General features: G+C 38.8%; 1 protein-coding gene across 1 annotated transcript; it reads left to right on the plus strand.

The window, feature by feature from the left end:
• The first annotated feature begins 15062 nt into the window (after positions 1-15062).
• On the plus strand, positions 15063-24209 carry LOC115682612 (ultraviolet-B receptor UVR8). Its single transcript, XM_030606880.2, has 15 exons — positions 15063-15484; positions 16296-16372; positions 17536-17614; positions 19202-19261; positions 19980-20081; positions 20199-20292; positions 21216-21258; positions 21357-21402; positions 21518-21564; positions 21652-21754; positions 22520-22574; positions 22721-22787; positions 22883-22919; positions 23115-23194; positions 23741-24209. Exons 1-15 carry the CDS (start codon positions 15223-15225, stop codon positions 23864-23866), a joined length of 1278 nt encoding a protein of 425 aa, XP_030462740.1. The 5' UTR covers positions 15063-15222; the 3' UTR covers positions 23867-24209.
• Positions 24210-27444: the final 3235 nt, after the last annotated feature.

Consider the following 27444-nt stretch of genomic DNA (forward strand, 5'->3'; position numbering starts at 1 on the left):
TATCTGTTCCTTGGAAAAAAAGTTACTGAGCATGTCCAAAGTTACCCAGATGTGCGCAGAAATTACTGAATACATATGAATGTTACAAGTAGATGAATAGTTAGTGATCACATTACACATTACACATTACACATCTCGCTTTTCTATGTGAGAGCGTACCAAGCATATTGAGAATTCTTCGATTTAGAATAAAACTACCAATCATACATGGATATTATTCTTAAATAAAAAGTTATTAACTGCATATAAATTGTTACTTTTCTAAGCACTTTCACCATTGTAAAAGTAAGTTTGCTCCTATAAGCAATTTGTAACTTTCTAGATATTTTCTAGTAATTTCTTGACTTAAAAGTGATTTAAATCTATCCAAAATTAGTTAGTACCCTCAAAAACATCTTAAGTAAATTGAAATATATAACAACAAATAATTTTTCATATTGATTAGCAATTTTATCACAACATAAGTTTCTCATTTTAGTTATAAATTAATTTTGGCAATTAGTCAGTAGATTTTTTCATATTAGAGATGACTTGCAATCACTAGTAAAAGTTCCTAAAGGGTTTAACAATTTCCCAAAGCTAGATGTAATTTTTTGAATACAAAGTTACCCCAACCTACAAAGAGGTTGCCAGTTGGATCATCCGACGACACTAAAATTTCTACAAAATTAGTTTCTAGTAAATCCGAATACAAAGTTGCCAAAACTAGCAAAGCAGGTTGTCAGTTGGATTCCACAAGATTAATCCGATGATACTATTTGTTTCTATGAGAATAAATGATAAAGATGGCCCACATATAAATATTAGTATAAAAAAGTCCACCGAGTGATATAATTTTCCCTCTCTACTTACAAAATTAACTTGTGACGAAATAAAGAAAACAAAATTAACTTATGACAAAATAAAAAACAAAATTAACTAAAGACAGAATAAAAGAAAATGGAAAGATCTCAAAGATCAAACCTGATTTTGTTTTCAAATTTTCTTTTTTCAGTGCAATTATGGAGGACCAAGTCCTCAGAACCGAACAAGTCCAAGCTATCCTTGCGTGTCTGAGAAACTCAGCGGCTTCTGAAATCCAACTGCAGGTTGTGCGAAATTTCCCGTGGTGATTCTTCAAATGTATATCAGCATACTGGTTTGCCTCCCTGAATATGTGCTCTGTCCGATAGCTCGAAAATCTGCTAAGGAAGAGTCCTGCATTCGAGAAACAGCGGCCTTAAGTTCACATCATTACAATTATCAGCTATGAACATTTGTACAATAAGTCTGCACCAAGCTCAATTTGGATGCGTGAAGCTCAATTTGGATACTGACATATGGTGTTGCAGGGCCATTCTCAGCCCTTCCTAGAGAACCCATCACTCTGCCAATGGAGTAGCTGTAATTCCCCAGAAATCTGAAGAACCAGCCATCCGATTTCCGAATTGGTCACGCAGGAAACCACCACCTCCCGCCATACCTGGATTTCCTTCCACCGATCCATCTCTATTAAGCTTAAACCAACCTTCATCGGGCGGTTTCCAGCTTACTTTTGAAGCAGCAATTCGAGTAAAACGATTTAAGTTCCTGTTGGTACAATTAGGAAAAACAGGAGACTCTGTTCATACAAAGAAATGGAAGATCTTTCTCAGTTGGGTTGTTTCTAGAAGTTCTCCCATTTCATTCCCTGCGAAATGTCAAGGCCTGGACTTTCTCGTTACAACAACCATTCCCCCTTTGTCCGATCAAGTAACGTAAATGAGCAAGAAGGGAGGAGGTAAGAAGGAACGCTAAACTGCTCCCAGAGCACTTCAGCAGCAGCACAATCTCTGATTATGTGTTCTGGTTGAACAATTGCCCGACAACTTTAGCCCCTCCTTTTTTTCCAAAAACACCCTGTCCAGCTGTGAGAGCTTTCCATGTTGGTTGTTTGTTTGTAAAACAAACAAAATAGTGCATTTTTGCTTTGTCCTACATAAGAAAGTTTTGAGAAGGTAGACTAGTGTCTTCTTCCTTGTTAAAGTGAAGACAATAGGGTGTGGACTAGACTTCCCAGTACCCGCGTGTGGGTGCGCGATTATTAGGCGCAGTTAGCGCGCTCGCGGATGATAATTAGGACTAATCCTCGTTTATTATTTTTATTTATTAAATTTCGAATTTATTATTAAAAAATAACGATTTTATCCTATTGAAACAGTGTGACTGTTCGCAATAGAGTTGCGGTTATTTTTTATTAATTAATTTATAAATTTATTATTTAGCCTAATGGTTATTAGGCGTTCTTACAACCTTTGGAAGAATTGTGTCTCTTCGGACATAACTACTTCACCTTTGGACGGTTATGTCTTTTCGAACATAACTCCTTCAACGTTGAAAGGTTGTATTTGTTCAAATATTATTTTTTAGAATTTATAAAATTCGGATCAATAAAAATGATTAAAAAATAATAATAATTTAAAAATATTATTATTTTATTTTATTATTATTTTATTCCGAATTTCATATATCTTTTTTCAACGTGACTTTTGATTTTGTACCAATTCACTGTACATCTTTTCGATGAAGGGACGCCTTTGTTCGAAAGGGTGTGATTCGTGAGTCAGTTTTTACATGGTTGAATATTAGGTCTCTTTATTCAGATTTTTAGACACTTTTTTTTATTCAGAAAATAGCAGCCATTCTTTCTAATTGTTTTCTTAGAGAGACCCTAGAGATATACCAAAATTGCTATTCGGTATTCTCAATCGAGACTTTATTGTATCTTGGAGGAAATTTGCCGGTGACCATTAGCAACTTCGTGGGGCAAATAATTCCTTAAAGAAAGTAATATCACGCCTCAAAGTCTGACTTCGTTGTTCATTCCATTTGAAGTTGAAGTTTCTTTTCTTCTACAATTCGGAGGAGCATAATTTTTCAACAATTTTAAGGAATTATTCGTTCAACAATGGAGTCAGAGACAATAAAGGTCATGAACCAAGACATGGTGAAACTGGACCGGTTCGATGAGAACAACTTTGCTCATTGGAGGGACAAGATGATGTTCCTACTCACTGCATTGAAGATATCCTATATTTTGTATCCTAACTTGAAGCCTATAGAGGATCCGAAGCCTACTACTGAAGGAGGCCAGCCGAGTGTAGAAGCCATGGAAAGGGTTAACAAGGAAAAGAAGAAATGTGAGGAGGACGAATTGCTATGTCGTGTACATATTCTGAACACACTATCCAATCGACTTTACGACTTATTCACTGAAATGAAGTCGGCTAGAGAAATTTGGAACGCGCTTGAATTCAAGTACAAAGCGGAGGAGCAAGGTACCAATAAGTATTTAATCGCTAAGTACTTTGATTTTAAGTTTATTGATACTAAACCTTTGTTGGAGCAAATCCATGAACTACAAGTGCTAGTCAACAAAATTTGTGCCTTGAAAATCGAAATTCCATAAGTCTTTCAAGTTGGAGCAATTATTGCAAAATTGCCTCCAAGTTGGAAAGACTATGGAAAAAGGCTTCTGCATAAGTCAGAGGACATATCCTTGGAGCAAATTCAGAAACATCTTCGAATTGAGGAAGAGTCACGTGTGCGTGACAATTCTGTTTTGTTTGATACCAAGGTGAATGCTGTGGAGGGTAATGGATTTCAATCCAAAAACCGCCTGAATTTCAAGGTAAAAAAAGGGCCGAAATTTAGGAAAACACATAAGAAGAAGAAGGGTCCTTGTTTTGTCTGTGGTAAATAGGGGCATTATGCTAAGGAGTGCAAGCACCGCAAGATGATCATGTTCAAGGACAAGAACATTCCAACAGTGAAGGCTGATGCGAATTTGGTTGAAGAGAACTTTGTGGCCATGATTTCAACCAAGTTTTCAAATTTGAGAATTTCTGAAATCAATGATAAGGTGGCCGTGGTTTCTGAAATCAATTCTGCTTTTGTCCAATCCAGTTGGTGGTTAGACTCCGGGGCTACAGTCCATGTGTGCAAGGACAAATATATGTTTAAGGAATTTAAAGAGACTATCGACACAAATGTTCGAGAGGTCCTAATGGCGAACAACGCTCTTGCAAAGGTTGCTGGCAAAGGCACGGTGGAACTTGACCTTACTCCTGGAAAGAAGATTACCCTTCTTAATGTGTTATATGTACCCGAAATTAGGAATAACCTAATTTCAATTGATTTACTTTGTAAGAGTGGGTTTCGGATTTTGTTTGAATCCGACAAGGTTATCCTGTCGAAGAATGGGATGTTTGTGGGGAAGGGTTATGCCAATGACGGCATGTATCAACTAAGTATCAATAATATTATCGTATCTTTTGCTTATACTGTTGAGTCTACTTCTTTATGGTATAGTAGATTAGCACATATAAATTTTCGCTATTTAACGAATATGAAAAAGTTAGACTTGATTAATTTCAATGGCGAATTAGACAAATGTGAAATATGTGCTAAGTCTAAACTCATAAAGAAACTATTTCCTAGTGATAATAGAAATTCGAATTTGTTGGATTTGGTGCATAGTGATAAATACGAATTCAATGGCATGTTAACTCATGGTAGTAAAAGGTATTTCATTACCTTTGTAGATGATTGCAGTATGTATTTATATGTTTATTTCATGAGGTCGAAGGATGAAGCTTTTACCATGTTTAAGAAATATAAGGCTGAAGTAGAAAATCAATTGGAAAGGAAAATTAAAGTTCTACGTTCAGACAGAGGTGGAGAATATTTCTTAAATCAATTTTCTTTATTTTGTGAAGAACATGGTATTATTCATCAAGTTTCCGCACCAATCACTCCACAACAAAATGGTATGGCTGAAAGGAAAAATCGATCCCTTGGAGAAATGGTTAATTGTATGTTTTCGAATTCAAAGCTACCAATTAATCTTTGGGGAGAAGTATTGCTTACTGCATGTTATATTCATAATAGAATACCATCTAAGAGAAATAACATGAGCCCTTATGAATTCTGGAAAGGTAGACAACCGAATTTGTCATACCTTAAAGTGTGGGGGTGCTTGGCATATTACCGAGTACCATAACCCAAGAAGACGAAACTTGGTCCTAGAGTTATCAAAAGTGTTTTCATTGGATATGTTGAAAACAGTAAAGCTTATAGACTTCTTGATTTAGAGTCCAATGTCATTGTGGAATCAAGAGATGTTGAATTCTTTAAGAATAAATGTTTGGGAAAATACTACAAAAAACCCCAAACTATGCCACTTGTGACAAATTTACCCTGACTTTTTTTTGTGATACGAAAAACCCCAAACTATGCAACTTGTAACAAATTTACCCTGAACTTTTTTTGTGATACGAAAAACCCCAAACTATGCCACTTGTGACACATTTACCTCACAATACTTTGGCCTAAGGGCATTTTCATCTTTTTCCTTTTTCTATTTCTTTTTCCTTTCTTCCCTTTGCCGGCCATGGCGGAGGGAAGCCGGCGAGGGTGGTCCTCGCCGACATTGGGGTTGGGCGAGGGCGGTCCTCGCTTGAGTCGGGCGAGGGCTGCCTTCGCCTGCCCAGGCGAGGGCGACCCTCGCCGGCGTCGAGCGAGAGTCGCCCTCACTCGCCCAGATCCGACAAGGGCAGTGCTCGCCCAACCCCAACGCCGGCGAGGGCCACCCTTGCCGGCTTCCCTCCGCCATGGCCAGCGGAAGGAAGAGAGAAGAAAGGAAAAATAAAAACAGAAAAAGGAAAAAGACGAAAATACCATTGGGCCAAAGAATTATGGGGTAAATGTGTCATAAGCCGCATAGTTTGGAATTTTTCGTGTCACAAAAAAAAGTTCAGGGTAAATTTATCACAAGTGGCATAGTTTGGAGTTTTTCGTGTCACAAAAAAAAGTCAAGGATAAATTTGTCACAAGTGGCATAGTTTGGGGTTTTTGGTGGTATTTTCCCTAAATGTTTTACGGGTTCTGAAATTATTGAAAATAATTCAAAACATATAGAAACTCGAGTAGATTCTCATGAGAAAGAAACAAATGATTCTAGAGACATGACTGAATTGAGGAGAAGCACTAGAGCAAGAAAATCGAAGGATTTTGGTCCAGATTTTATTACTCATGTTTTCCTTGTTGAAGGAGACGGAGATAATAACGTGGTAAATAAACACCCTTTAGTATTAACTTTAGAAGACGATCCTAAATGTTTTAGTGATGCTATGTCTTCTAGAGATGCTTCTTTTTCGAAAGAAGCTATAAATGATGAAATGGACTCAATTATGTCTAATAATACTTGGGTATTAGTAGACTTACCAAAATGATCTAAACCTATTAGGAACAAATGGGTTTTCAGGAGAAAATATCATCCCAATGATTCTATCCAAGCTTTCAAGGCTAGACTAGTAGCCAAGGGGTATAGACAAAAGGAAGGAATAGATTATTTTGATACGTATTCTCCTGTAGCACGTATAACTTCTATTCGAATTCTTTTTGCTCTAGCTTCCATTTATGATCTTTGTGTTCATCAAATGGATGTCAAGACTACTTTCTTGAATGGAGATTTAAATGAGGAAATTTACATGGAACAACCAGAGGGTTTTGTTCTTTCTGGAAATGAAAAGAAAGTATGTAAATTAGTTAAATCTCTTTACGGGCTTAAGCAAGCACCTAAGCAGTGGCATGAGTGTCTAGTGGTTTTTGTAACATCCTCAATTTCAATCCTTGAGAAATGGCTATGGTTTAAGTTTGGTGGTTTTCCAATCGGAGCAAATTTTACTCTTGTTCTGGAAAATCCAGATTCGGATCCTCTATACCTCTTCGTTTTGTTATTTTTGTGGAGACTTTTGTGATCAGAATTTCCAAACACTTCTTTCTTAAAAGTGTCTCCAAATATCTTGAAGTTTTACATACTTTAATTTCAAAAATTTTGGACTTGATATGAGTAGTACGATAGCTTAATTTTTGACTGTGTAAAACTGCCAAGAATGGGTATTTCTGTGATGTTCACACTTTCTCGATTTTCTACACATTTTTCTGGGCCGAATTTGAACAAACTTCTTCATAAAAGTTGTTGAGAACTTCTTTCTCTATAATATATATAAATTTGGGAATTTTTGGAGATGATTTGGATTCTAAAAAGAGCTTATTTTGAGAAGCAAAGATTTTGTTCCGGAAAACAGATTTTAGTTTGTCTTTGAGCTACTAAAAGTTGTAGTTACAAAAAGATTCAGATTCGTGTTCTTCATGGAAATTTTTTTTTAAGGCCTTGTTTATAACCTATCTAAATTTGAGAATTTTTGGAGTCCATTTACTATGTTTTCAAGTCCGATTTCATGAACAGTGCAAAATTACCGGTTTTGTCAGGTTTCACATATCCATCATTTTGTATATGAGAACGTTGGAATCTCGACATGATGTCTTCTGGTGATTTAATGTGCTCATTCTGAGCTTTCAAATGAGCTATGCTAAGCTTAGATTGGAGGTCACACGAAGGGGGAAACTGAGAGGGAACCGAGAGACAAGAAGGAGGGTTCTAGAAAGCAAGAACTTGGTGAGCAAGTTGATCAAAGCTTGGTGAACAAGTTGATCAAAACTTGGGGAGCAAGAACTTGGTGAATCAGTTGAAGAGGGGCCTATAAAGAGAGGCACCCTTCTCTTTTCCTCACAACACACACACCACCTCCTCTTCCTCTCTCATCTCTCATTCTCACGCCTCTCTCTCATCTCTCACTCTCACGCCAAACACTTCTCTCTCTCTCTCTCTCTCTCGCCATTTGTCGCTGCCGACCGCCGTAGACGTTTTCTTGTGATTATAGGTGATTATAGGTGAGTGAATTTCCTAACACTTGGATAGGGCGGTGTGTTATGTGGTTGGAACGCGGCATGTAAGTAGATTCCCTAATCTCGGGATAGGAAGTTATGATGCGTTGTTGGCTTGAGTTCTCACCCGAGCCTTTGTTGAGACTTGCGTGTTGTTGTTTGTCTCGATGTTGCACGCATCGCTTGTTACCATGCTTGATGTTCTCATCCATGCTTGTTGATTTATAAGAGGATAGGACGTGGTGTTATGAGTTTGGTTCGAGTAGTGATCGTGTCTGTGATGCTCAATGTTTGCATGAATGCTTTTTGTTTTGCTTCATAATCGTAAGTCAAGGCACGTACGAGTCACAAAACGGGGTGTCATATGGTCTCGTACTCATGTTGTGGCGTCACGGGATGAGTTCGGCTTGGTATGGGTTTACATTGGGATGTATAGATCCAGGCTAAGTTTGGCTCCGAGCCGGCGCTTGGCATGGCGGACAGAACCACGTGCCCTCGACCGCGACCCGCATAATAGGCGAATGTTCTAGAGATCGTGATTAGACAAGCACGGCACACCTTTGGGCTTGATTGCATGGACTAATGAAATCAAGATAACAAACCGGCTTGTGTGACCCATGATGTGTGATCACTAAATAAAAGAAGAAGACCATTGTCATATAGCATTGGTGGTGATGCCTCGGTAAACTAGCGCCGGGATACCCTAGTTGAGCTAGGATGCCTGAGTTGAGCCCGGATGCCTGGGTTGAGCACGGATGCCTCGGGTGAGCTAGCCCCGGAATGCCTCGGTTGAGCCGGGATGCTTTGGTTGAGCCAGGATGCTTAGCATGAAGCTGGATGCCTCGGTTGAGCTGGGATGCCCTGGTTGAGCTAGGATGACGATACATGAATCTTATATATGTGTCGGTATGTGATAAATGAAGTCTATATGTGTGCTGGTATGTGTGCTTATTGATAAGCCGAATTTATGTGATCGGATAAAGGTGAGTTTCCATGTGAACATAGCAAGGGCAATGTCAAAGTCTTTGCTATTTATTTGCCATCGACATAAGGCGGGGAAAGTATTTGTATGCGTTAGTACGACGGCGAGACATCATCCTGCACGAGTATTAGTGAATTTACTCATTAAGTCTCCCCGACTCATTCCTCGTTGTTTTTCCTTTTCAGGTTCGTAAGATGGAGGATGACATAGAGGAGCTAGGACTAATCTCGGCCTTCGCTTGTGATATAATTTGTACATAGGAGCGGCCCGTGGAAAAAGGGCTTGTAAAATATGTTTAAGTAAAATGGCAATAATGTGTCTTGCATGTTATGCTTTCCCTGGTTTTCGAGGGTAAGATAAGGATGTTACATATTAATACAAGGTTTGCTCATGATGCTTGTCACAACCCCGTTGTTTGTTTTGATTATGATTGTTCTAAATTAATTGCTTTCGCTTGTGCTTAGTCAAAGATAATAATGAACGGGACATCGTACTAATAACCCCGAGGTGGGGGAGTTACAGGTTTCAAACACAATAGTGCTGATAAGTGTATATACTTGAAATTCACTAAAGACTATTGTGTCTTAGTGTGCTTATATGTTGATGATATGCCTATTTTTGGAACAAATATGACTGGAATCATTGAGACTAAGAAGTATCTAACTTCCATGTTTAAAATGAAAGATTTAGGGTGAAGTAGATACTATCTTAGGTATTAAAGTTAAAAGGTATAGTGGGGGTTATTTTTTGAGTCAATGTGATTACGTTAACAAAATATTAAATAAATTTAGTCATCTTAATTTCAAAGAAATGAGTATTCCTTTTGATAGCAGTATTAAATTGAATTATAATACTGGTAGAGTGGTAGCACAACTTGAATATGCAAGTGCTATAGGGTCTTTAATGTATGCGATGCATTGTACTAGACTTGATATTGCTAATTCGGTGTGTAAGTTGAGTAGATATACTAGTAATCCAAATATAGAACATTGGAAGGCTATTGCCAGAATTTTTGGTTATCTCAAGAACTAAAAATTTGGGATTGTTCTATAATAAATATCCGGATGTACTAGAAGGATTCACCGATGCTAGTTGGATTACAAGTGTAGGTGATCAATATTCCACTTCTGGATGGATTTTCACCTTAGGTGAGTGTGCTGAATCTTGGGTGAGCAAGAAACAGACATGCATAACTCACTCGACAATGGAATCCGAATATGTTGCTTTAGCAGCAACTGGGAAAGAGGCTAAATGGATTATGAATTTGTTGTTGGATATCAAATTATGGCCTAGTCCTATGCCTCCTATTTCTATCCATTGTGATAGTCAGGCTACTTTGACAAGAGCTTATAGTAGCACTTACAATGGTAAGTCTAGACATATTAGTCTAAGACACGAGTACGTGAGACAATTGATTCAGGATGGTACCATAACAATTGTCTACGTGAGGTCAAGTAATAATTTAGCTTATCCTTTTACAAAGGCCTTACCAAGAGAGATGGTAACTACGACCTTGAAAAAAATGGGGCTGAAACCCTTTAATTAAAATCACCAGTAATGGTAACCCGACCTTATACTAGAACATCACTAGTTATAAGGTTTAATGGGTAAAACAAGTTACTGAAGTGATTGTTTAATACTGACATGAGCCCGGACATGAGAAATCAGTATCGTCTGTTACGTTTGTAGGTTGAATTAAATTTTTAATGAAGTATGGTTCAAATGTATTATTAGTAACAGAAACACACGAAAGGTACTTTACCTATATGAACTTAGAAGTGGTGCCGCTTTTTATGAAAGTTGGGGTTACTTTCTGGAGAGCTCATGAAATAGGTACAAGCGCATGGCCATAATAGTGCTGAGCAATATATAATTTCTCGTTGAAATAAGAGGTTAGTATATGTGTGGTATGTCCTATTCTATTGCATAGAGTACAAGTTTAAAGCATAGCTACTTGTCACTTTTATAGAGTTTTGATGTGCTTACACTAAATGAAGGTTTAACTCGAAATAGACTTTTATGTATGTATAATAATCTCATGGAAATTATGGCTGTATTCTTTTTATAATCTTAATTGATATTTTGTTTTACAAACAAAGTGGGGGATTGTTGGTTGTTTGTTTGTAAAATAAATAAAATAGTACCTTTTTCCTTTGTCCAACATAGAAAAGTTTTAAGAAGGTGGGCCACTTTATATGTGTGAGTGTCTTCTTCCTTGTTAAAATGAAGAGAGTGGGGTGTACACTAGACTTCTCATTACTCGCGTGTGGGTGCGCGATTATTAGGCGCACTTAGCACTTGGCGCACTCGCGGATGATAATTAGCACTAATCCTCGTTTATTATTTTTATTTATTAAATTTCGAATTTATTATTATAAAATAGCGATTTTATCCTATTGAAACAGTGTGACTGTTTTCAATAGAGTTACGGTTATTTTTTATTAATTAATTTCGAAATTTCTTATTTAGCCTAACGGTTATTAGGCGTTCTTATAACCTTTGGAAGAATTGTGTCCCTTCGGACATAACTACTTCACCTTTGGAAGGTTGGGTCCGTTTGGTTCGACTTTGGGGGAATGCCTTTGGGGGAATGCAAATACCTTTGGGCTAAAAGGGTTTTTTGAAATGCAAGTGGCGTTTGATAAATGTTTTTTAAAATCACAGTTGAAAGTAACTTTGGCCTAACTACTATTTGGTAAAAACTATATTTTGTAAAGGACTTTTGCTAATATTTAAAAAAAAAAAAAGTTTCCGGTGGAGCTCAACCACTGGCCACCGCTGCTGGCTAAATTGGTCGACTGCCAACCGCCGACGGCCAGATCTGGTTGCCGGCCACCGCCGCCTGACCTCAGGCGAGGCGGCTTGAGGTCGCGTGACCTCAAGCTTCACCTGAGTCGTGCAACCCAGGCGACACCTGAGGTCTGGCGACCACCGCCTGAGGTTGCGCGACTCCGGCGACCGCCGCCTGGGGTCGACGGACCTCGAGCGACGCCCTGCGTTGCGCAACCCAGGCAACGCCACCCAGGCGACGGCCGAGGTCTAGCGACCCCAGGCGGCGTTGCCTGGGTCGCGCCACCTCGACGACCACCGCCTGGGGTCGCGCGACCTCAGGCGACGGTCACTGGGGTGGCGCGACCCCTAGGAGGGGGTCGCCGGGGTCAGGCTAGTTCTCAGGCGGCGGTCGCCGGCCGCCGGACCTGCTATCTGGGGAAGATGAACAGAGCACGATGAACAGTGCAAGTTGAATTCCAAAAATGCAACTTCCCAAGGCATCTCCAACTTTGCATTGGCCAAAAGTCCCTTGAAGAGCATTGGAAATGCAATTGCATATGCCCAAAATGAGTAAAAAAAGTTGCCAAACACCATTTGCATTTAGCCAAGGGACTTTAGAGCCCAAATGAGCATTTCAAATGCTAAACCAAACGGGGCCGTTATGTCTTTTTGGACATAACTCCTTCAATTTTGAAAGTTTGTATTTGTTCAAAGATTATTTTTTAGAATTTATAAAATTCGGATTAATAAAAATGATTAAAAAATAATAATTATTAAAAAATATTATTCTTTTATGGGAAAATTTCAAATCAGTACCAAAAGTGGGGTCATTTTATCAAAAAAGGGTCAAAAGTGGATATAGTGTCAAATAAGGGTATGATGTGCCCAATCAGACTCAAATAGGGGCCCGAAGTGCCTAATTAATTTCAAGTAAGGGCCTGGATTCGTCGACCGGTCAAATGCTCACCGGCCGGCGAGCACGGTTACTGTTCCAGTGACCGGAAAAGGGCAGTTTCGTCTTTTTTTTTTGTTTTTTTCTTTTCCTTTTCCTTTTCTGTTTTTTTTTCCTCTCTTCCCTCCGCCGGCCTCAGACGGAGGCTGCCCTCGCCCGCCCAGCCCAGTCGAGGGTCGCCCTCGCCGGCATCAGGCAAGGGTGAGGGTTGCCCTCGCCGGATCTGGCGAGGGTCGTCCTCGCCCGACGCCAGCGAGTGTGACCCTCAATTGGGCTGGGCGGGCGAGGGCGACCTTCGCCGGCGTCGGGTGAGGGCGATCCTGGCCAGATCCGGCGAGGGCAACCCTCGCCCTCGTCGGACGCCGGCGAGGGCGGCTTCCGCCTGAGGCCCACGGAGGGAAGAGAAGAAAAAAAAACAGAAAAGGAAAAGGAAAAGGAAAAAAACAAACAAAAAAAGGAAAAAAAAGAGAGAAAAAGACGAAACTGCTCTTGTTCCAGTCGCCGGAACAGTAACGTGCTCGCCGGCCGGTGAGCATTTGACCGGCCGGCGAACCCAGGCCCTTACTTGAGACTAATTGGGCACTTCAGGTCCTTATTTGAGACTGATTGGACACTTCATGCCCTTATTTGACGTTATGTCCACTTAGAGTCCTTTTTTGAGAAAAAGATCCTACTTGGGGTTCTTAATTGGAATTTTCCATTCTTTTATTTTATTCTTATTTTATTCCAAATTTTCATATATCTTTTTTCAACGTGAATTTGGATTTCGTACCAATTCACTATACATCTTTTCGATGAAGGGACACCTTTGTTCGAAAGGGTGTGATTAGTGAGTCAGTTTTTACATGGTTGAATATTAAGTCTCTTCATTCGGATTTTTAGACACTTTTTTCATTCAGAAAACAGCAGCCAGTCTTTCTAATTGTTTTTCTAGAGAGACCCTGAAGATATACCGAAATTGCTATTCGGTATTCTCAATCGAGACTTTGTTGTATCCTGGAGGAAATTTGCTGGTGACCATTAGCAACTTTGTGGGGTAAATAATTCCTTAAAGAAAGTGATATCACGCTTCAAAGTCTGACTTCGTTATTCATCCCGTTTGAAGTTGAAGTTTCTTTTATTCTACAATTCGGAGGAGCATAATTTTTCAACATTCCATATGCACGAACCTTTGGTTCGCTTGAGCAGAGTTCATGCCCTGCTTCTTCGCTGAACGATCATCTTCATCTTCCAAGAATCGCTGCCCATTTTCCAATGTCTTCGGTACTTCGAATACCGAGGAAATTGTCAATGTTTATCTTGGATGTCCAGTTCGATATCCGTCGAAAAGAGAAGCTAAAGCTTGTGGAGGTTAATTTCCTGCCCAGAAAGTTCACTGAAAGTATAAAGGGTCTCTTTCATGGATCTGCACACATCTATGTCGACTTTGCAAAAGAGGAACAAATCATCTGCAAAGCAAATGTGACTGAATTTCATGCCGGCCCTTCCAAGTTTCAAGGGAATCCAAATGCCCCACATTGCACCTGTCCTCAATGAGATTACTAAGAAATTTCGAGGCGGAGGATGAAAAGATAAGCGGAAAGGGGATCGCCTTGCCCAATACTGCGGTTAAGCATCTGGAAAATTAAAGAGATGAAGCACATTATGGATGAAGCTCCATTCCAATCTATGGTATGCTTTCTCCAGATCAATTTTGATAGCAAAGTACCCATTAATGCCCTTCATTTTTTTCCTTTTCACTAGCCAACAATAGCAAGTTCAAATTCAGAGGTCATCATGGGCATGGAGACCAATTGATTATGCTCAGGCTTATTTCACTCGAGGGTTGAAATGGACGGATATGTGCAAGTAATTCCCTTAAGCTCGGCTTATGTAGACTTCATTAATTTTTTTATGGAAAACTAATTTGTTTCAAGCATGCTTGGATTTGGATATGGAATTTTAGGTTCGAGCCGTCTATGGATCAAGTCTAGTTCAAACAAGAATGACTACTTGTGTGTTTTTGTTCTTGATAACCATGCATTTTGATTTCTTTGACTCCGTAATTTCAATATTTGACACTTGATTTTTGTTAATCAAAATCAAAAAAGTATACTTGTAACTTTGCTCCCACGAATTGCACATGGTAATAATTTCAAATTTGACCAATTCAATTATTTTTGCAATAGTGAGAAGGTGCACGAGCAAATCATGCACATTTTCAATCATAGTAACTAGATGTACTACCTTTTATGATATGAAAGCCCATGTTATTAAAATGATGAGTCCGGGTAAATGGATTTGGTAGTTTTCTCATTAGAATTTACATCTCTAGTTGACTTTTGTATAATGTCATTAATTCAATATATAATTATTTTTAATCATTTCGATATTCTCCTCTTCTAATTTTAAACGGCGAATACGGAAGATGAAAGATGTGTAAACTCCGGTTACTTAAAAGTTTTTGTGAAATTTGGACCAAATCGAGTAGATTTTGTCAAAATGGGGGTCAAAGTGAAATTACCCAAAAAAAAGGGAGGGAAATGGTCTAAAAAGGTAAAAAAGAAAAAACGACCGTGCCAACTTCCAGTGAACTCCAGCAAGACATGGTCTTACGTTGCCTTGCTCAAAGCCACCAGCTCTCTCGCTCCCTCTCCCTCTCCCTCTCCCTCTCTCTCTCTCTCTCTCTCTCTCTCTAGACGCATCATACGCTTTGTTGGATCGATGCAGCATTGCGAATTGAATTCGAGGCGTATATGTTGAACTGGGTCGTTGAAGCGGAGGCCAGATGTGGAGCAGAATCGGGAATTCGAAGCTGAGAAGCGAAATCGCGAACCGAGCGATCAGGAGGTGGTCGTCGGCGTCGTCGTCCGGCGAGCCGTCGAGCGAAGGGAGGTTCGCTGCGGTATGGGGGAATGGGGATTACGGGAGATTGGGGCACGGCAATCTGGAGTCGCAATGGAGGCCGAAGCCTGTCGCCTTCTCTGGGTTTAAGCGACAGAGTCTCAAGTCCATAGCTTGCGGCGGAGCTCACACCCTCTTCTTAACAGGTTTCGCCGTCTCCGCTCCTTTTTGATTTTTCGACCGTAAGAGTTTTGTGGGTTCGCTGTTCTAATTTCCCTGATCATCAATTTTCTATTTTTTCGTTTGATGATGCTGTTTCGGTTTTAAAAAAATTTGAAGTCTGAGTTGTGTGCTTGTTAGCAACAAGTGGGTATTGAATGAGGAGCGATCCAGTGCCTTCAAGCTAAGATAGCTGAAACAATCACCCTGCTATGACTGTTGAAATTAATGTACATCTGTTATCATGGTGAAAGAGAGTTGGGTGAGAAATGTATACAACCCTTGAATTTATAAAGATAAGATGGGTAGCCTTCGCAAACTGCATTGACAAGATGGAGATCAATGGGGTCGTCTGCAAGCAATAATATCTTACTGGATGAGTGAGCTACTTCTTTGCACTCAGGTTCTTGTTTTTCATGGCAAACATAAAGGTTATTCTTGTTGCAAGAAAAGGACCCCACAGCAATATTTTTGGAAAAGCAATCCCAAGAAGCCACTTTAATTGATGAAATTTCTTTGTCTAGAAAGAGGGTTATTCATGGTAATTGCAGCCATGGTGACAGAACTTGGCTGTACTATTCATTGTCTTGATTGGAGGGTTCATTTGGTAGCCCTCTTTGTAGTTCTTGGGGTTTTTTTAACACTCTTGCTACTTTGTCTCTTTGTTCCTTAAAGTCCAGATTTAGGAGACTAAAACTAAAAAAAAAAAAAAGTTGGTCATCTCAAAATAGCTTGCAAAGTTTGTGGAATTTGTGTTGTTTTCAGTAGATGCTCATTAATGTCTCTATAATGTAACAGAATCTGGGCAAGTTTATGCAACTGGTCTGAATGATCATGGACAGCTTGGAATTTCAGATGATAAAATGTATACTATTGTATGATCCTCTTTACCTTGTTCTATGGTGCATCCTTTGGTCCAAATATATTATTTCATCATAGAAATGTGGCGCCATTTACCATTTTTAAATGTTAGTTTTTTGACGCTATTTTATTTCTTATATTCTTTTGGTTGACGTTTGAGAGGAAATAGTACACTTTTCTCAAGCATGACTTCTTTTGTCCTTGAAAGTTCTGGGATGCAAGTTTTCTCTTCCTATCTATTGATGCATATCATAACCCTGTGCCTGTGTCTGCCTCGGTGTGTCTTATATATATATATATATATGCACGCATGTTGTCCTTCATTTGACTAGAAACCTTTTATTCCTGTTAATAGCTTGTCAATCCATAAGATACCGTCTGTAATAATTGATTCCAGTATACAGATACCTCGGGCCCTAATTATTGTAATTCTACCTCACCCCATGCTACCTGGCTGATTGGGATGAATTGATTTTAAACAAAGCGCCGTGTCTTATTATTTAATGGGTCATGAACATGATCTTTATTCAGGCATTCCTTCTTACAGGGTTCAAATTTATTCTTCACATGGGGAGATGTTTTCCGGGTTTAGATGTGGGGATAGGTTGTTGGGGGGTACCCTGGTTATGTTGAGTATGATATAAACTTCAAACTGAGCCCTGATGAATAGTCCATTTTAATCTTGCAATCCATCTTTATGGAAGGTGATATTTTTCCTTTTGATGCGGCATGGCTATACAAAATTCGTGCATAGCAATAGATGATTTCGTCACCATGTTATTTTCTTAAGAAGCAGAACTAGCAGGAAAGTGCATTATATTTATGTCACCATGTAGTGTCAGGTAGTTGTTTAGCAAAAAAAAATGTAGTGCCAAGTAGGCCAGCACACTTTTCACTTGATTTTATTTGATAGTCATCTTCTGCTTTATTATTGTGGATTCATCATAATTCTTTCTTTGGCAAAAAGTGGAAGAAACTGAAAGTATGGTAATCTTTGCTTAGAAGCATTGCTATTTAATGTTTGAGATTTTTCAGGCTTTCTCAAATTCAGTTTTAGATTATCTTATGGGAGTTCATGAAGTTATCCTAAATGCACATAGTTGGAGTGTAAACTGTTAAGGTTCTTGCAAATATCATGAATAAATTTATTCATTAGTACACCTCTGGATCCTTGCAGGAGCCTGTAGAAGTTTCTGGACTGCCTGAAGAAATTGTTGAAATATCTGCCGGCTACCATCACTCTTGTGCTATCACGGGTGAGGAGTTAGTCCTACTTTGATGCATATGAATCTGCATTTCATTTACTACGGATAAAATAACTTATACAGTCCTTATTATCATCTATGTTTTGGGATGCTCTAGTTGGTTGGGAGGATTGAGAAGATTTAATTTTACATCACATCATAAGGTAGAAGGCAGAAAGGCCATTTGACTTGCAAGCTGGAGATCCAACTTTGGATTCCTATCTTGGGGAAGCAGTGATCCAGCCTCTGTTTCAAGACTTAGAATTCCCAGATAGATCTTTCTCAGAAACATGATTCCATTGGATACTAGAGGTCTTTGAACTTTCACTTGGTAATAAAGGATGAGAACCAATCAATCTAGCATTCTTATTATGGATCTGACGAAATGGAAATTGATGGTTGAATTTTTCTTTTCTGGAGAAAGTAATCTTTGGGTGCAGAACTGCAACGGAGTTGTCTTGATGTGGCTGGTCTGTGTTAAGAGAGCTTATGTGTACATTGTGGTGCATTCTTTGTTCAAGAAAAGAAGAGATAATGGGAAACAATTATTCTGGTGCAATCATGTCTCTCTCTCTGGCACTTATTATGTCAATATGAGGTGGCTAAAAGGGTATACATGACTCAGTCTTATCAAAATTCCAAGAAGATACCCATTCGAGGAGAGCAAATGAAATATATGATTGGGAGGCAAAATTGATGTCATTGGATGTTGCGGTCTTCCAATATCCTTGCAGGAGCAATTTTTTGGTCCAAATTTTAGTGAATTGGTTTTACCACTGTTGCAATCTTTTATTGGATAAGCTAAGCTTGTCTTTCAGTCGCCATCTGGTTTGATGTCTCTTATAACCAATCTGCCCTACATTGTTCTTTTTCCGGTGATATATGCGCTTTATTTTTTATTTAGGACGCATTAGGTAAACTTCTCTCTTTTAAATGTCTGCAATTGGTTGTTGCCTCCCGTGGTGTGTTCTGAAGGCCAAGGGCAAGTCGTTCTTTTCAACATTGATAGGTACTATGTGGTTGTGTTCTACATTCTTGTGCAGCATTTCAAGGGTTGGTTTTTTGGCTAATGGCTTCCTTTCCTAAGGGATGATTATTCTTGGTTGTATCCCACCTTATGAAGTTGAATTAGAATGAAGCTGTTTTATTCATAAGGAGTTCATTGCTGGGTCGATGTTTACTATAATGCGGTTACATGTCTCTGTCATAATGGTGGGCCTGATACCGTTGGATCTGTTGCCTAGTTGGAAATACTTGCTTGCTAGGGGGAACTCTTCTGTTCAATAGGAAGGTTGTCTCTCTTTATTTGATTGTATCAAGGAGGAGCTTAGAAGATATATGGCTCCCTTTTAGAGATGTACAATAGATCTTCATATAATCGGTTAAGTTTTGTTTCATTTGTAAATGATGGACTTTGGAAGATGCTATTTAGGTGGTTTTCCATTTTTCTCTGTCCTCTAAGATGGATCTATCCTGCTCTATAGGATGTTTATCTGTCATTTCCTTGTATATTTTTTGAGTGAAAATCACATTAAAGTTTAAATACTATTAAAATCCTTTCTGCGTAAGTTGGCTAATACTTTGTATGGTCTTCTGCAGTGGATGGAGAACTCTACATGTGGGGGAATAACTCAAGCGGACAGCTTGGCCTCGGAAAAAGTAAGATCCTGAAATAGAAAATGCTATTAAATAACTGATTCATATATTACTATGATGTGCGAGATTAATTATTTAACCGATGGTTACTCAGTCTATTTTCTAAATTTCCATCTTGTAGTTTGAAATGTAGAGATGTCATAGATAGTGCACAATTTATTGATTTGTTATGAGGAGTAAGTCTAATGATAATTTTCAATTATTTGTTCTTAAGCTTCTGGCCATCTGTCGTGCTTGGAACTTTGATAAAGATGACATATTTATCAGTCAAACAATTTTCACAGTTTCAGATTTTTTTGGCCTTATGTCCTTGTCGATGACTTAATTTTTTCTTGTTTGTTGTAATTGGTGAAGAATTTTGCCTGGCACAGCTGATGTAAAAACTTTTACTCGGTTAATGCAACTGCTTCATGCAATCATTCTATATTCATAAAGGAGGGGGGGGGGGTTGTATGTCGTGTTCCTGAATATTATTAAAATGAAAATTAGTTGTACAAAGATATAACTCTAGCTCCATTTTAATAGTTTTGGAAGATAAGACTCTGTTACTCAATTGTGAAAATGTTCTTTTGAGCAGGTGCCTTTTAACTAAACAAGCCTGTTTCTATTGATCATCTTGTTATGGTCAGATCATTAAGTCGCAACTTGATACTTGTTATGTTTGTCAAGTGAATCTTAGGTTAAAACTTGCTCAAGCATCCTTTCTTCGGAACTTATGCAGAATCTGCAAAAGTTGTCCCCGTGCCAACTAAAGTGGAGTGCTTGACTGGAATGTTTGTAAAAAGGTCAGCTTTGGGCTCAGAGCATTCAATTGCTGTTACAGGTAGGAATTCAACCTTTTTGCTGAATCCCTGCTGCTGAGAGTGTCCTCTCTCTCTCTCTCTCTCTCTCTCTCACTCTCTCTCTCACACACACACTCACACGCCTATGTTAATGCCAGACAAAGGTGATGCTTTAAGCTGGGGAGGTGGAGGATCTGGAAGACTTGGTCATGGACATGAATCAAGTATATTTGGGTTTCTTGGAAGCAGCAGGTTGGTATCTATGGTCGTAGAGAAGCTTCCAGTTTTGGGCTTTTTAAACTCTTCAGATACTGGGAGGTCATTATTAGCACCGCTTTGCATTTTTTTTTCTCCAAAATAATCTTGGTTGGGCTACTTAAAGGACCCCCTATCCTTTATGACCAGTGTTGATACCCATAACATCTTATTATAGACATTGGCACTAGTCCAAAATATGCGAATTGCAATCTTTAGTTAATTTGCACTTTAGTTCTGTTACAAATATGATTATCTTCATGTGCCTTCGAGAGATCCTATTACAGTTTAATTGGGAGTAAAAGCATTGCTGACATTGAGTAAAGTGTATGATAGTTCTCCGTGATAGAGACTAGTCGCAGAGCAGCAGCAGCTTGAATTAACCAGCTTGATGTGTAGGGTACATACCTGTCTAATAATTTGTACTCTAAGTAATCCATTAAGGTCTTTCAGAAGTTTTTTACATGGCTACTTGGGCCTCCTGCTGCTTTGACCTAGCCGCATTTGTAGTGTGATACTGCTTAATGTGGTTATTATATCGTACCTACTGCCCTAAGTGATATGTTTTATCAACTAATATCCTAGTTCGCATCTTTTTTCCTCAGCAGTCCTTCTAGATCAAAACATAAGGTTTATCCATCCATTGATCTCTTTCATATCTTCTTGGTGGCACCATCACAGCTTCTTATTTATGCCCCCAGTATCTCTGCTTTAATTGTTTAAGCCACCTGGAATTAGTTTCCTTATGTATTTGATTTTCCCTAAGACATCGTGCATGATCCTAAAAAGATGAGTACATATTGTTATTGTTATGAGCAAGTCAAATGACTTCTGATGGTTTCTCCAGTGCAAAATCCCGTGTGAATGTTCAATCATGCTATTCCTTTTCTCATTTTCTTTAACCTTATAACTTGATGCAGTGAATACACACCAAGGCTCATCAAGAAGCTTGAGGGGTTGAAGGTAGTCTTCATGTGCAAATGCTGCTTTCCCAGTTTCATGTTCTCATTTATATGTTTATACACATTGTGGTTATTGGCTTCATTTCTATCATGTTTTAGGTTAAAAATATTGCTGCTGGGCTGCTGCATTCAGCTTGCATAGATGGTATTCTTCAGTCTCCGGGCTTTTCTTTGTTTTATGTGTGTGTGTGCATATTCAATCTGTGACACTTTGTTCTGTACTTTGAGTGTTAACTCAAGTCAATTCACAAGTTGTGCAGAGAATGGCTCTGTGTTCTTATTTGGCGAGAAAGCTTTACAAAAACTGGCAAGTGCTGCATTTCTCTCTTCATTTGGCATAACAACCAGAGTATGGTTAAATTAGCAATTGCATGACTGTGATTTTATGTATCAGGGATTTGGAGGGGATAAAAATGCAGCAACTCCATCCACGATTGATGAGCTACCATATTCTGAAGAAGTTGCTTGTGGTGGCTATCACACATGCGTTATAACATGTAACCATTTATCTTTAATCATGTTTTATTTTCGCTATTATTTATTGTTGTCTTTAGAAGTTAAGCGGCAGCATCAGCAGAAGTCTTCTTAGTGGATCTTTATTCTTAAAGAAATTCTAATAGGAAATGTTCAGCTAAATTTCAACAGGTTAAATCAGAATAAGGTTTCAGGACATGAAGGTTAGTTCATAGAGATTGGATTTGGGTATAAATCTGCTAAAGCCAGCAATGAAGATAGATTCCTGCTGAACACAAGTAGGAAAGGGCACAATAGATTCCCCTGCTAAAAATTTGGATGCAAAGTAACATGACAAATCAATCAGGCTATCTATGGTTTAAGCGATCATCTATTACTGCAACTGCTGATACTCATCAGTCTGCTAAAATGGCATATGCTCACACAGTTATCCATGGTTAACTTGTTCTAGAGTAGATGATCATGATTGGCGGGAACCGAATTGGACCGTACATTAGCAATTAAAGGAAAAAAGCTGCAGAAGATGTTTCAAAACTTCTATAGTCAGTCTAAGGAAGACAACTTATTGGAATTCTGGTAGCTGTGTTGATTTTCTATATGGTTCTCCTTTCTTGATTTGTCCCCTTTTGATCAGTAAGAAGCTGCTGAGGTTATTAAACTTTTACTCATAGTCTCAACAACCGTTATTTTGAGGCTACTCTTTGGACTTAATTAGATGGAGTCTGCTTTCTTCATCCAATGTATTGTCTTAGGTGACTTAGTGCTTTATTTGCATGCTTCTGTTGTAGGTGGTGGGGAGCTTTATACATGGGGCTCGAATGAAAATGGCTGTCTGGGAAATGGGTATAAGCGACTTACTGTTTGTTTTTAATTACCCTCCAAACAGAAGGAGGACTTTTTGAGATCGTTATGCAGCATGAACCTCCTCTCTTTTCCGGTGCTATTCTCAGTGTTCTTATTGGAATGATTTTCTAACTTGTTATGGGCAGGTCAACAGATGTCTTCCATTTACCTGAGAGAGTCAAGGGTCCTTTTGTCAAATCTCCTGTTAGCAAGGTGGGCCATCACCTTATTCAGTAGATATTCGAAAATTGTCCTATTGAAAGTCTCACAGGAAGACGTGTATAAGCTAGTCACTTTTGTTGTTACAGGTATCCTGTGGTTGGAAGCATACAGCTGCTATCTCTGGTAAGAGATCATTCAACTCATGAAGTTAAAACTGGATGTGATCTGAACTCCCTAATTATAATTTCCTTTGTGCCAAAACGTTTTTAATTATGAAGTTGAGAGCATTTGGACAAACTTGTTGCTGCTTTGACTGAGATGTTTTAGGAACTCAACATGGAACTGATGCTTCAAGCATTGTGCCTTGTATTTATGCAGATGGCAAAGTTTTCACCTGGGGTTGGGGAGGTTCTCAAGGGACATTTTCGGAAGATGGACATTCTTCTGGTGGACAACTGGTATGTAAAAAGATCTCCCAAAATTTGCTTTGACCACATTAAATTTGTGCAATAGTAATATATACATTTTGCTAATTTGTGTTATTGCCACTTCTTTATCTATAATGGAGTGAATTGAAGCACACAAAACCTTTCAATGGCATTATGCGCTGCTGGGTCAAAAAACATGTAATAAGACCAGAGCTTGACCTTTAGGATATTCTTTTACCAATAGCTATATCATTGAAGCTCCTCCATCCATGATTAATAAAGATCTTAAATGTAGCAAGAGCAGAGTGCAAGAGTAGTCTCTGAATTCTCCAATGCTCCCTTCCCCTGGAGATGTGAAAATGTAGAGATGATAAGATCTTTCTTAAATGTTCTGTTTAGTTGGTTTGGCCCTAGTGAGCACCATATTGGTGGTTTTCAAGCAGGTCATTTGCTTCTACTTTCTTTTTCTGTGTTTTATGGTTGGGGATTCAATAATTACCTAATTGTCCTTTCATTTGAAAACTTTGCTCTTTTAAATGCTTTTGCACTGTGAATAACGTGTGATTTATGGCTCAGGGTCATGGGGATGACGTGGACTACATAAAACCGGCAATGGTCTACTTTGACGAGCCTGTGAAAGCGGTACTCATATCATGCGGGTTCAACCACACAGGTGCAATATTCGAGTTCACTGAAGCTTAGGGCTTGCATGAGATTGAGTGGTGCGAACTCTTTGATCTCGATAATAATGTCTATATCATTATTGGACCACACAAGGAATAATAACATGCTTTTACTTCCCCGGGAATATCTATAATGAGCAAGTAATTGAGGAGGTGATTGTAGACAGGCTGACACAGGAACACATGCAGAAAAGATCCTTTGGAGGAACACATACAGCTGTACAAATGCAGAAACAGTCTTTGTTATGATTGGCCTGTACCGGGATATTACATTCTTTGATAAGTATACCTGCATATGATACAAGGCACAGAACTTGTACAGTGAATTTTGTATATGAACAGGCCTCTTTTTTTGTGGTTTATCTTCCCTTTTAATATGTTATTTCTAGCACTCCATCTCTAGTGGAGGTGCATTTGGTTTTCTGCTCTCCAGCAGCTCATTTGAGTTGGGCTTGTGAGAGGAATACGTTATATTTTATTATTAAGAAAAGATCAATATATATATATATTCACACACATCAGTGATTAGCAATAATATAAGCCCTAAGAGTCCTAAAGACCAATCTACTCTTTATACTTTTAACATTCCTCCCAAGCTGGAGCATAGATATTAATTATGCCTAGCTTGCGACAAATATATTATATTCTCCCATTTACTCAAAGGTTTAGTAAAAATATCTGCAAGTTGTTCACCGGTTCCAATATGATTGGGAAGAATCACTCCACTCTGCCGCTTCTCTTGAATAAAATGATAGTCAACCTCAATGTATTTTGTTCTCTCATGAAACATAGGGTTGGAAGCTATATGCACTGCAACCTTATTATCGTGATATAGGAACTGAAGCTCTAAAGCCCAACTCAGTTAATAACTGTTGAATCCACACTAATTCACATGTCACTGGTGTCATGGCTTTATATTTGAAGCACTGGAGCGGGCAACAACACTATTTTTTACTCTTCCGTGACACCGGATTTCCTCCAACCAAGGTACAATAGTCAGTGGTTGTTCTCCTATCATTTGGAGGCCCTGCCCAATCAGCATCGGAGAATCCTTTAACTCTGCTATGACCATGGTTTTGATACAAAATTTCTTTCCCTGGAGTTTTCTTCAAGTACCTCAAAATCAGAATGACCGCATCCCAATGAGATGTACCGGGGGAAGATAAAAACCGATTTACCACACTAATTGGAAAGGCTATTTCTAGTCAAGAAAGTGTAAGATAATTCAGCTTATCTACCAGTCTTCTATATCTCTCGGGATCATCGAAAATCTCTCAGTTTAAGGTTGTTCCATGGGTGAATAAAGAGGTTTTGATCCCAACATACCTGTCTCAGTGAGCAAATCCAGCACATATTTTTGCTGTGACAGAACAATACCTTTCTATGACTGTGCCACCTCAATCCTTAGGAAATACTTCAATTTTCCTAAGTCCTTAGTCTTAAACTGTTGTTGAGAATATATTTTTTAGTTTAGCTCCGTGATGATAATCTCATCAACATACACAGTCAAGAACATCTTGCCTCCCCCTAATTCCCTATAAGAATGAATGATCATTGCCACATCTAGATAGTCCAAAAGAAAGTATAGCCTCAGAAAATCTTCCAAACCATGCCCGTGGAGATTGCTTCAAGCCATACAAATACTTTTTTAATTTGCAAACCAGTCTCCCAGACTCCCCCTGAGCAACAAACCCCGGAGGTTGCTCCATATAAACTTCCTCATGAAGAGTACCATGTAGGAAAGCATTCTTGACATCAAGTTGAAACAAGGGCTAGTTGTATGTGGCAGCTAGAGAGATCGAACTACGAACAAAAGTAAGCTTGGCAATAGGATAAAAAGTGTCAAGATAGTCAACCCCATACACTTGAGCATATCCGTTTGTAACAAGTTTTGCTTTTAAGTGAGCAAGAGAACCATCAGGATTAACTTTCACAACATACATCCATCGAAAAACAATAGCAGTTTTGTTTGAGGGAAGAGGTACCAAGCCCCAAGTTTGATTCACTTGTAGGGTCTTTAATTCTTCTTTCATAGCTGTCCTCTAGCCAGAGCTTTGTGACGCCTCAACTACAGACTTGAGGACAGGATATTGTTCAACGGTAGATAAAAAGGACCAAAAGGAGGGAGACACGAAAGAATATGAAATAAAATTTGCAGTAAAATGTTGAGTACAAGCACTTGTCCCTTTGAGATGAGCAATAGGAAGATCAAGATTAGACATAGGAAGAGGATAAACTAATGGTGGATCTGGGGTGGACGATGACGTAGTAGCGACAGGAGGAAGAGGGGTGGGGGGGGGGGGGGGGGGGTAGTAGCTACTTGAGGACGCCGAATATAAACCTAGAGAGGATGTGGTTCTTGTATAGATACTGGTGAAATAGCCAGAATAGTTGATCGAACAATGGTCACATGTAAGTCTTCATCCAACTTAGAAATAGTAATTGGAACATCCTGATAGGGAATGGATTCAAAGAATGAAATATCAGCAGTTATAAAGTATTTTCTCAGTAATGGAGAATAACAACGATATCCCTTTTGAGTACAAGAGTATCCCATAAACTCACTTGATAGCCCTGGGATCAAGTTTTGATACTCCATGTTGATGATCACGAACAGAACAGACACAATAAAAAATACGAGGTGATAAGTCAAATAGTGATTGATTTCGAAACAAAGTAGAAAATTGAATATGACCTCGCAAAACAGAAGAAGGCATGCGATTAATGAGATAGCATGCGGTCAGGATAGCATTGGACCTAAAGGTTTTAGAGACCTTCATTTCAAATAACGTAGATTTAGTAACTTCCAACAAATGTCTATTCTTCCTTTCAGCAACAACATTTTGTTGTGGTGTATCAGGACAGGAAGATTTATGAATCATACCATGTTGAGTCATAAAATCAGAAAAGGGTGTAGAAAAGTACTTCTTAACTTTATCAGAATGCAAAACTTTAACATGCACACCAAACTAAGTATAAATTTCAGATATAAATGCACGAAATTTAGAAAACAACTCCAAACGACTTGTCATTAGATAAAACCAAGTAACTCTGGAATAGTCATCATCAAAAGTAACAAATTATCTAAAACCCAAATTGAAAACCACATGACAAGGAGTCCAAATATATGAATGAACTAAAAAAAAGGGAGACGCCGCCTATTTAATGACTCGAGGCGGATAAATGACACGATGTAATTTGCCAAGTTGACATGAGTCACACTCTAAACTATAAAGGGACTGAAAATTGGAATCCAACTTTTGAAAACTGTGTAGAGAAGGATGACAAAGACGGTAGTGGATATGATATAGGGATGTAACACTAGAGCACGCAATGGAAGAAGCGTCTTCAAGCACATATAGCTCCCCTGCTCACGTCCTCTATCAATCGTCCTCTTCATAGTCAGATCCTGGAAAATACAAGGATCATGATAAAATGTTACTGAACACCGAAAGTTTTTAGTTAGTTTATTAACAAACATGAGATTAAACGAGAATTGTGAAAGATAAAGCATTGAGGACAATGGCAATGAAGTTGGATGCACTGTGCTAATGCCCTTAACAAGTGTAGATGAACCATTGGCTAGAGTAACTGTGG

This window comes from Syzygium oleosum, unplaced genomic scaffold (assembly GCF_021117445.2).
Source record: "Syzygium oleosum isolate NSW1041296 unplaced genomic scaffold, Sole_v2.1 Sole_v2.26, whole genome shotgun sequence".
Lineage (NCBI taxonomy): Eukaryota > Viridiplantae > Streptophyta > Magnoliopsida > Myrtales > Myrtaceae > Syzygium > Syzygium oleosum.

Bases quoted from the DNA above. Each gene is read 5' to 3' on its own strand.
- LOC115682612 (XM_030606880.2), top strand. From the start codon at position 15,223: ATGTGGAGCAGAATCGGGAATTCGAAGCTGAGAAGCGAAATCGCGAAC. The intron at 21,259-21,356 runs GTAGTCTTCATG...ATCATGTTTTAG, and splicing joins AGAAGCTTGAGGGGTTGAAG to GTTAAAAATATTGCTGCTGG. The intron at 21,565-21,651 runs GCAAGTGCTGCA...TTTATGTATCAG, and splicing joins AGAAAGCTTTACAAAAACTG to GGATTTGGAGGGGATAAAAA.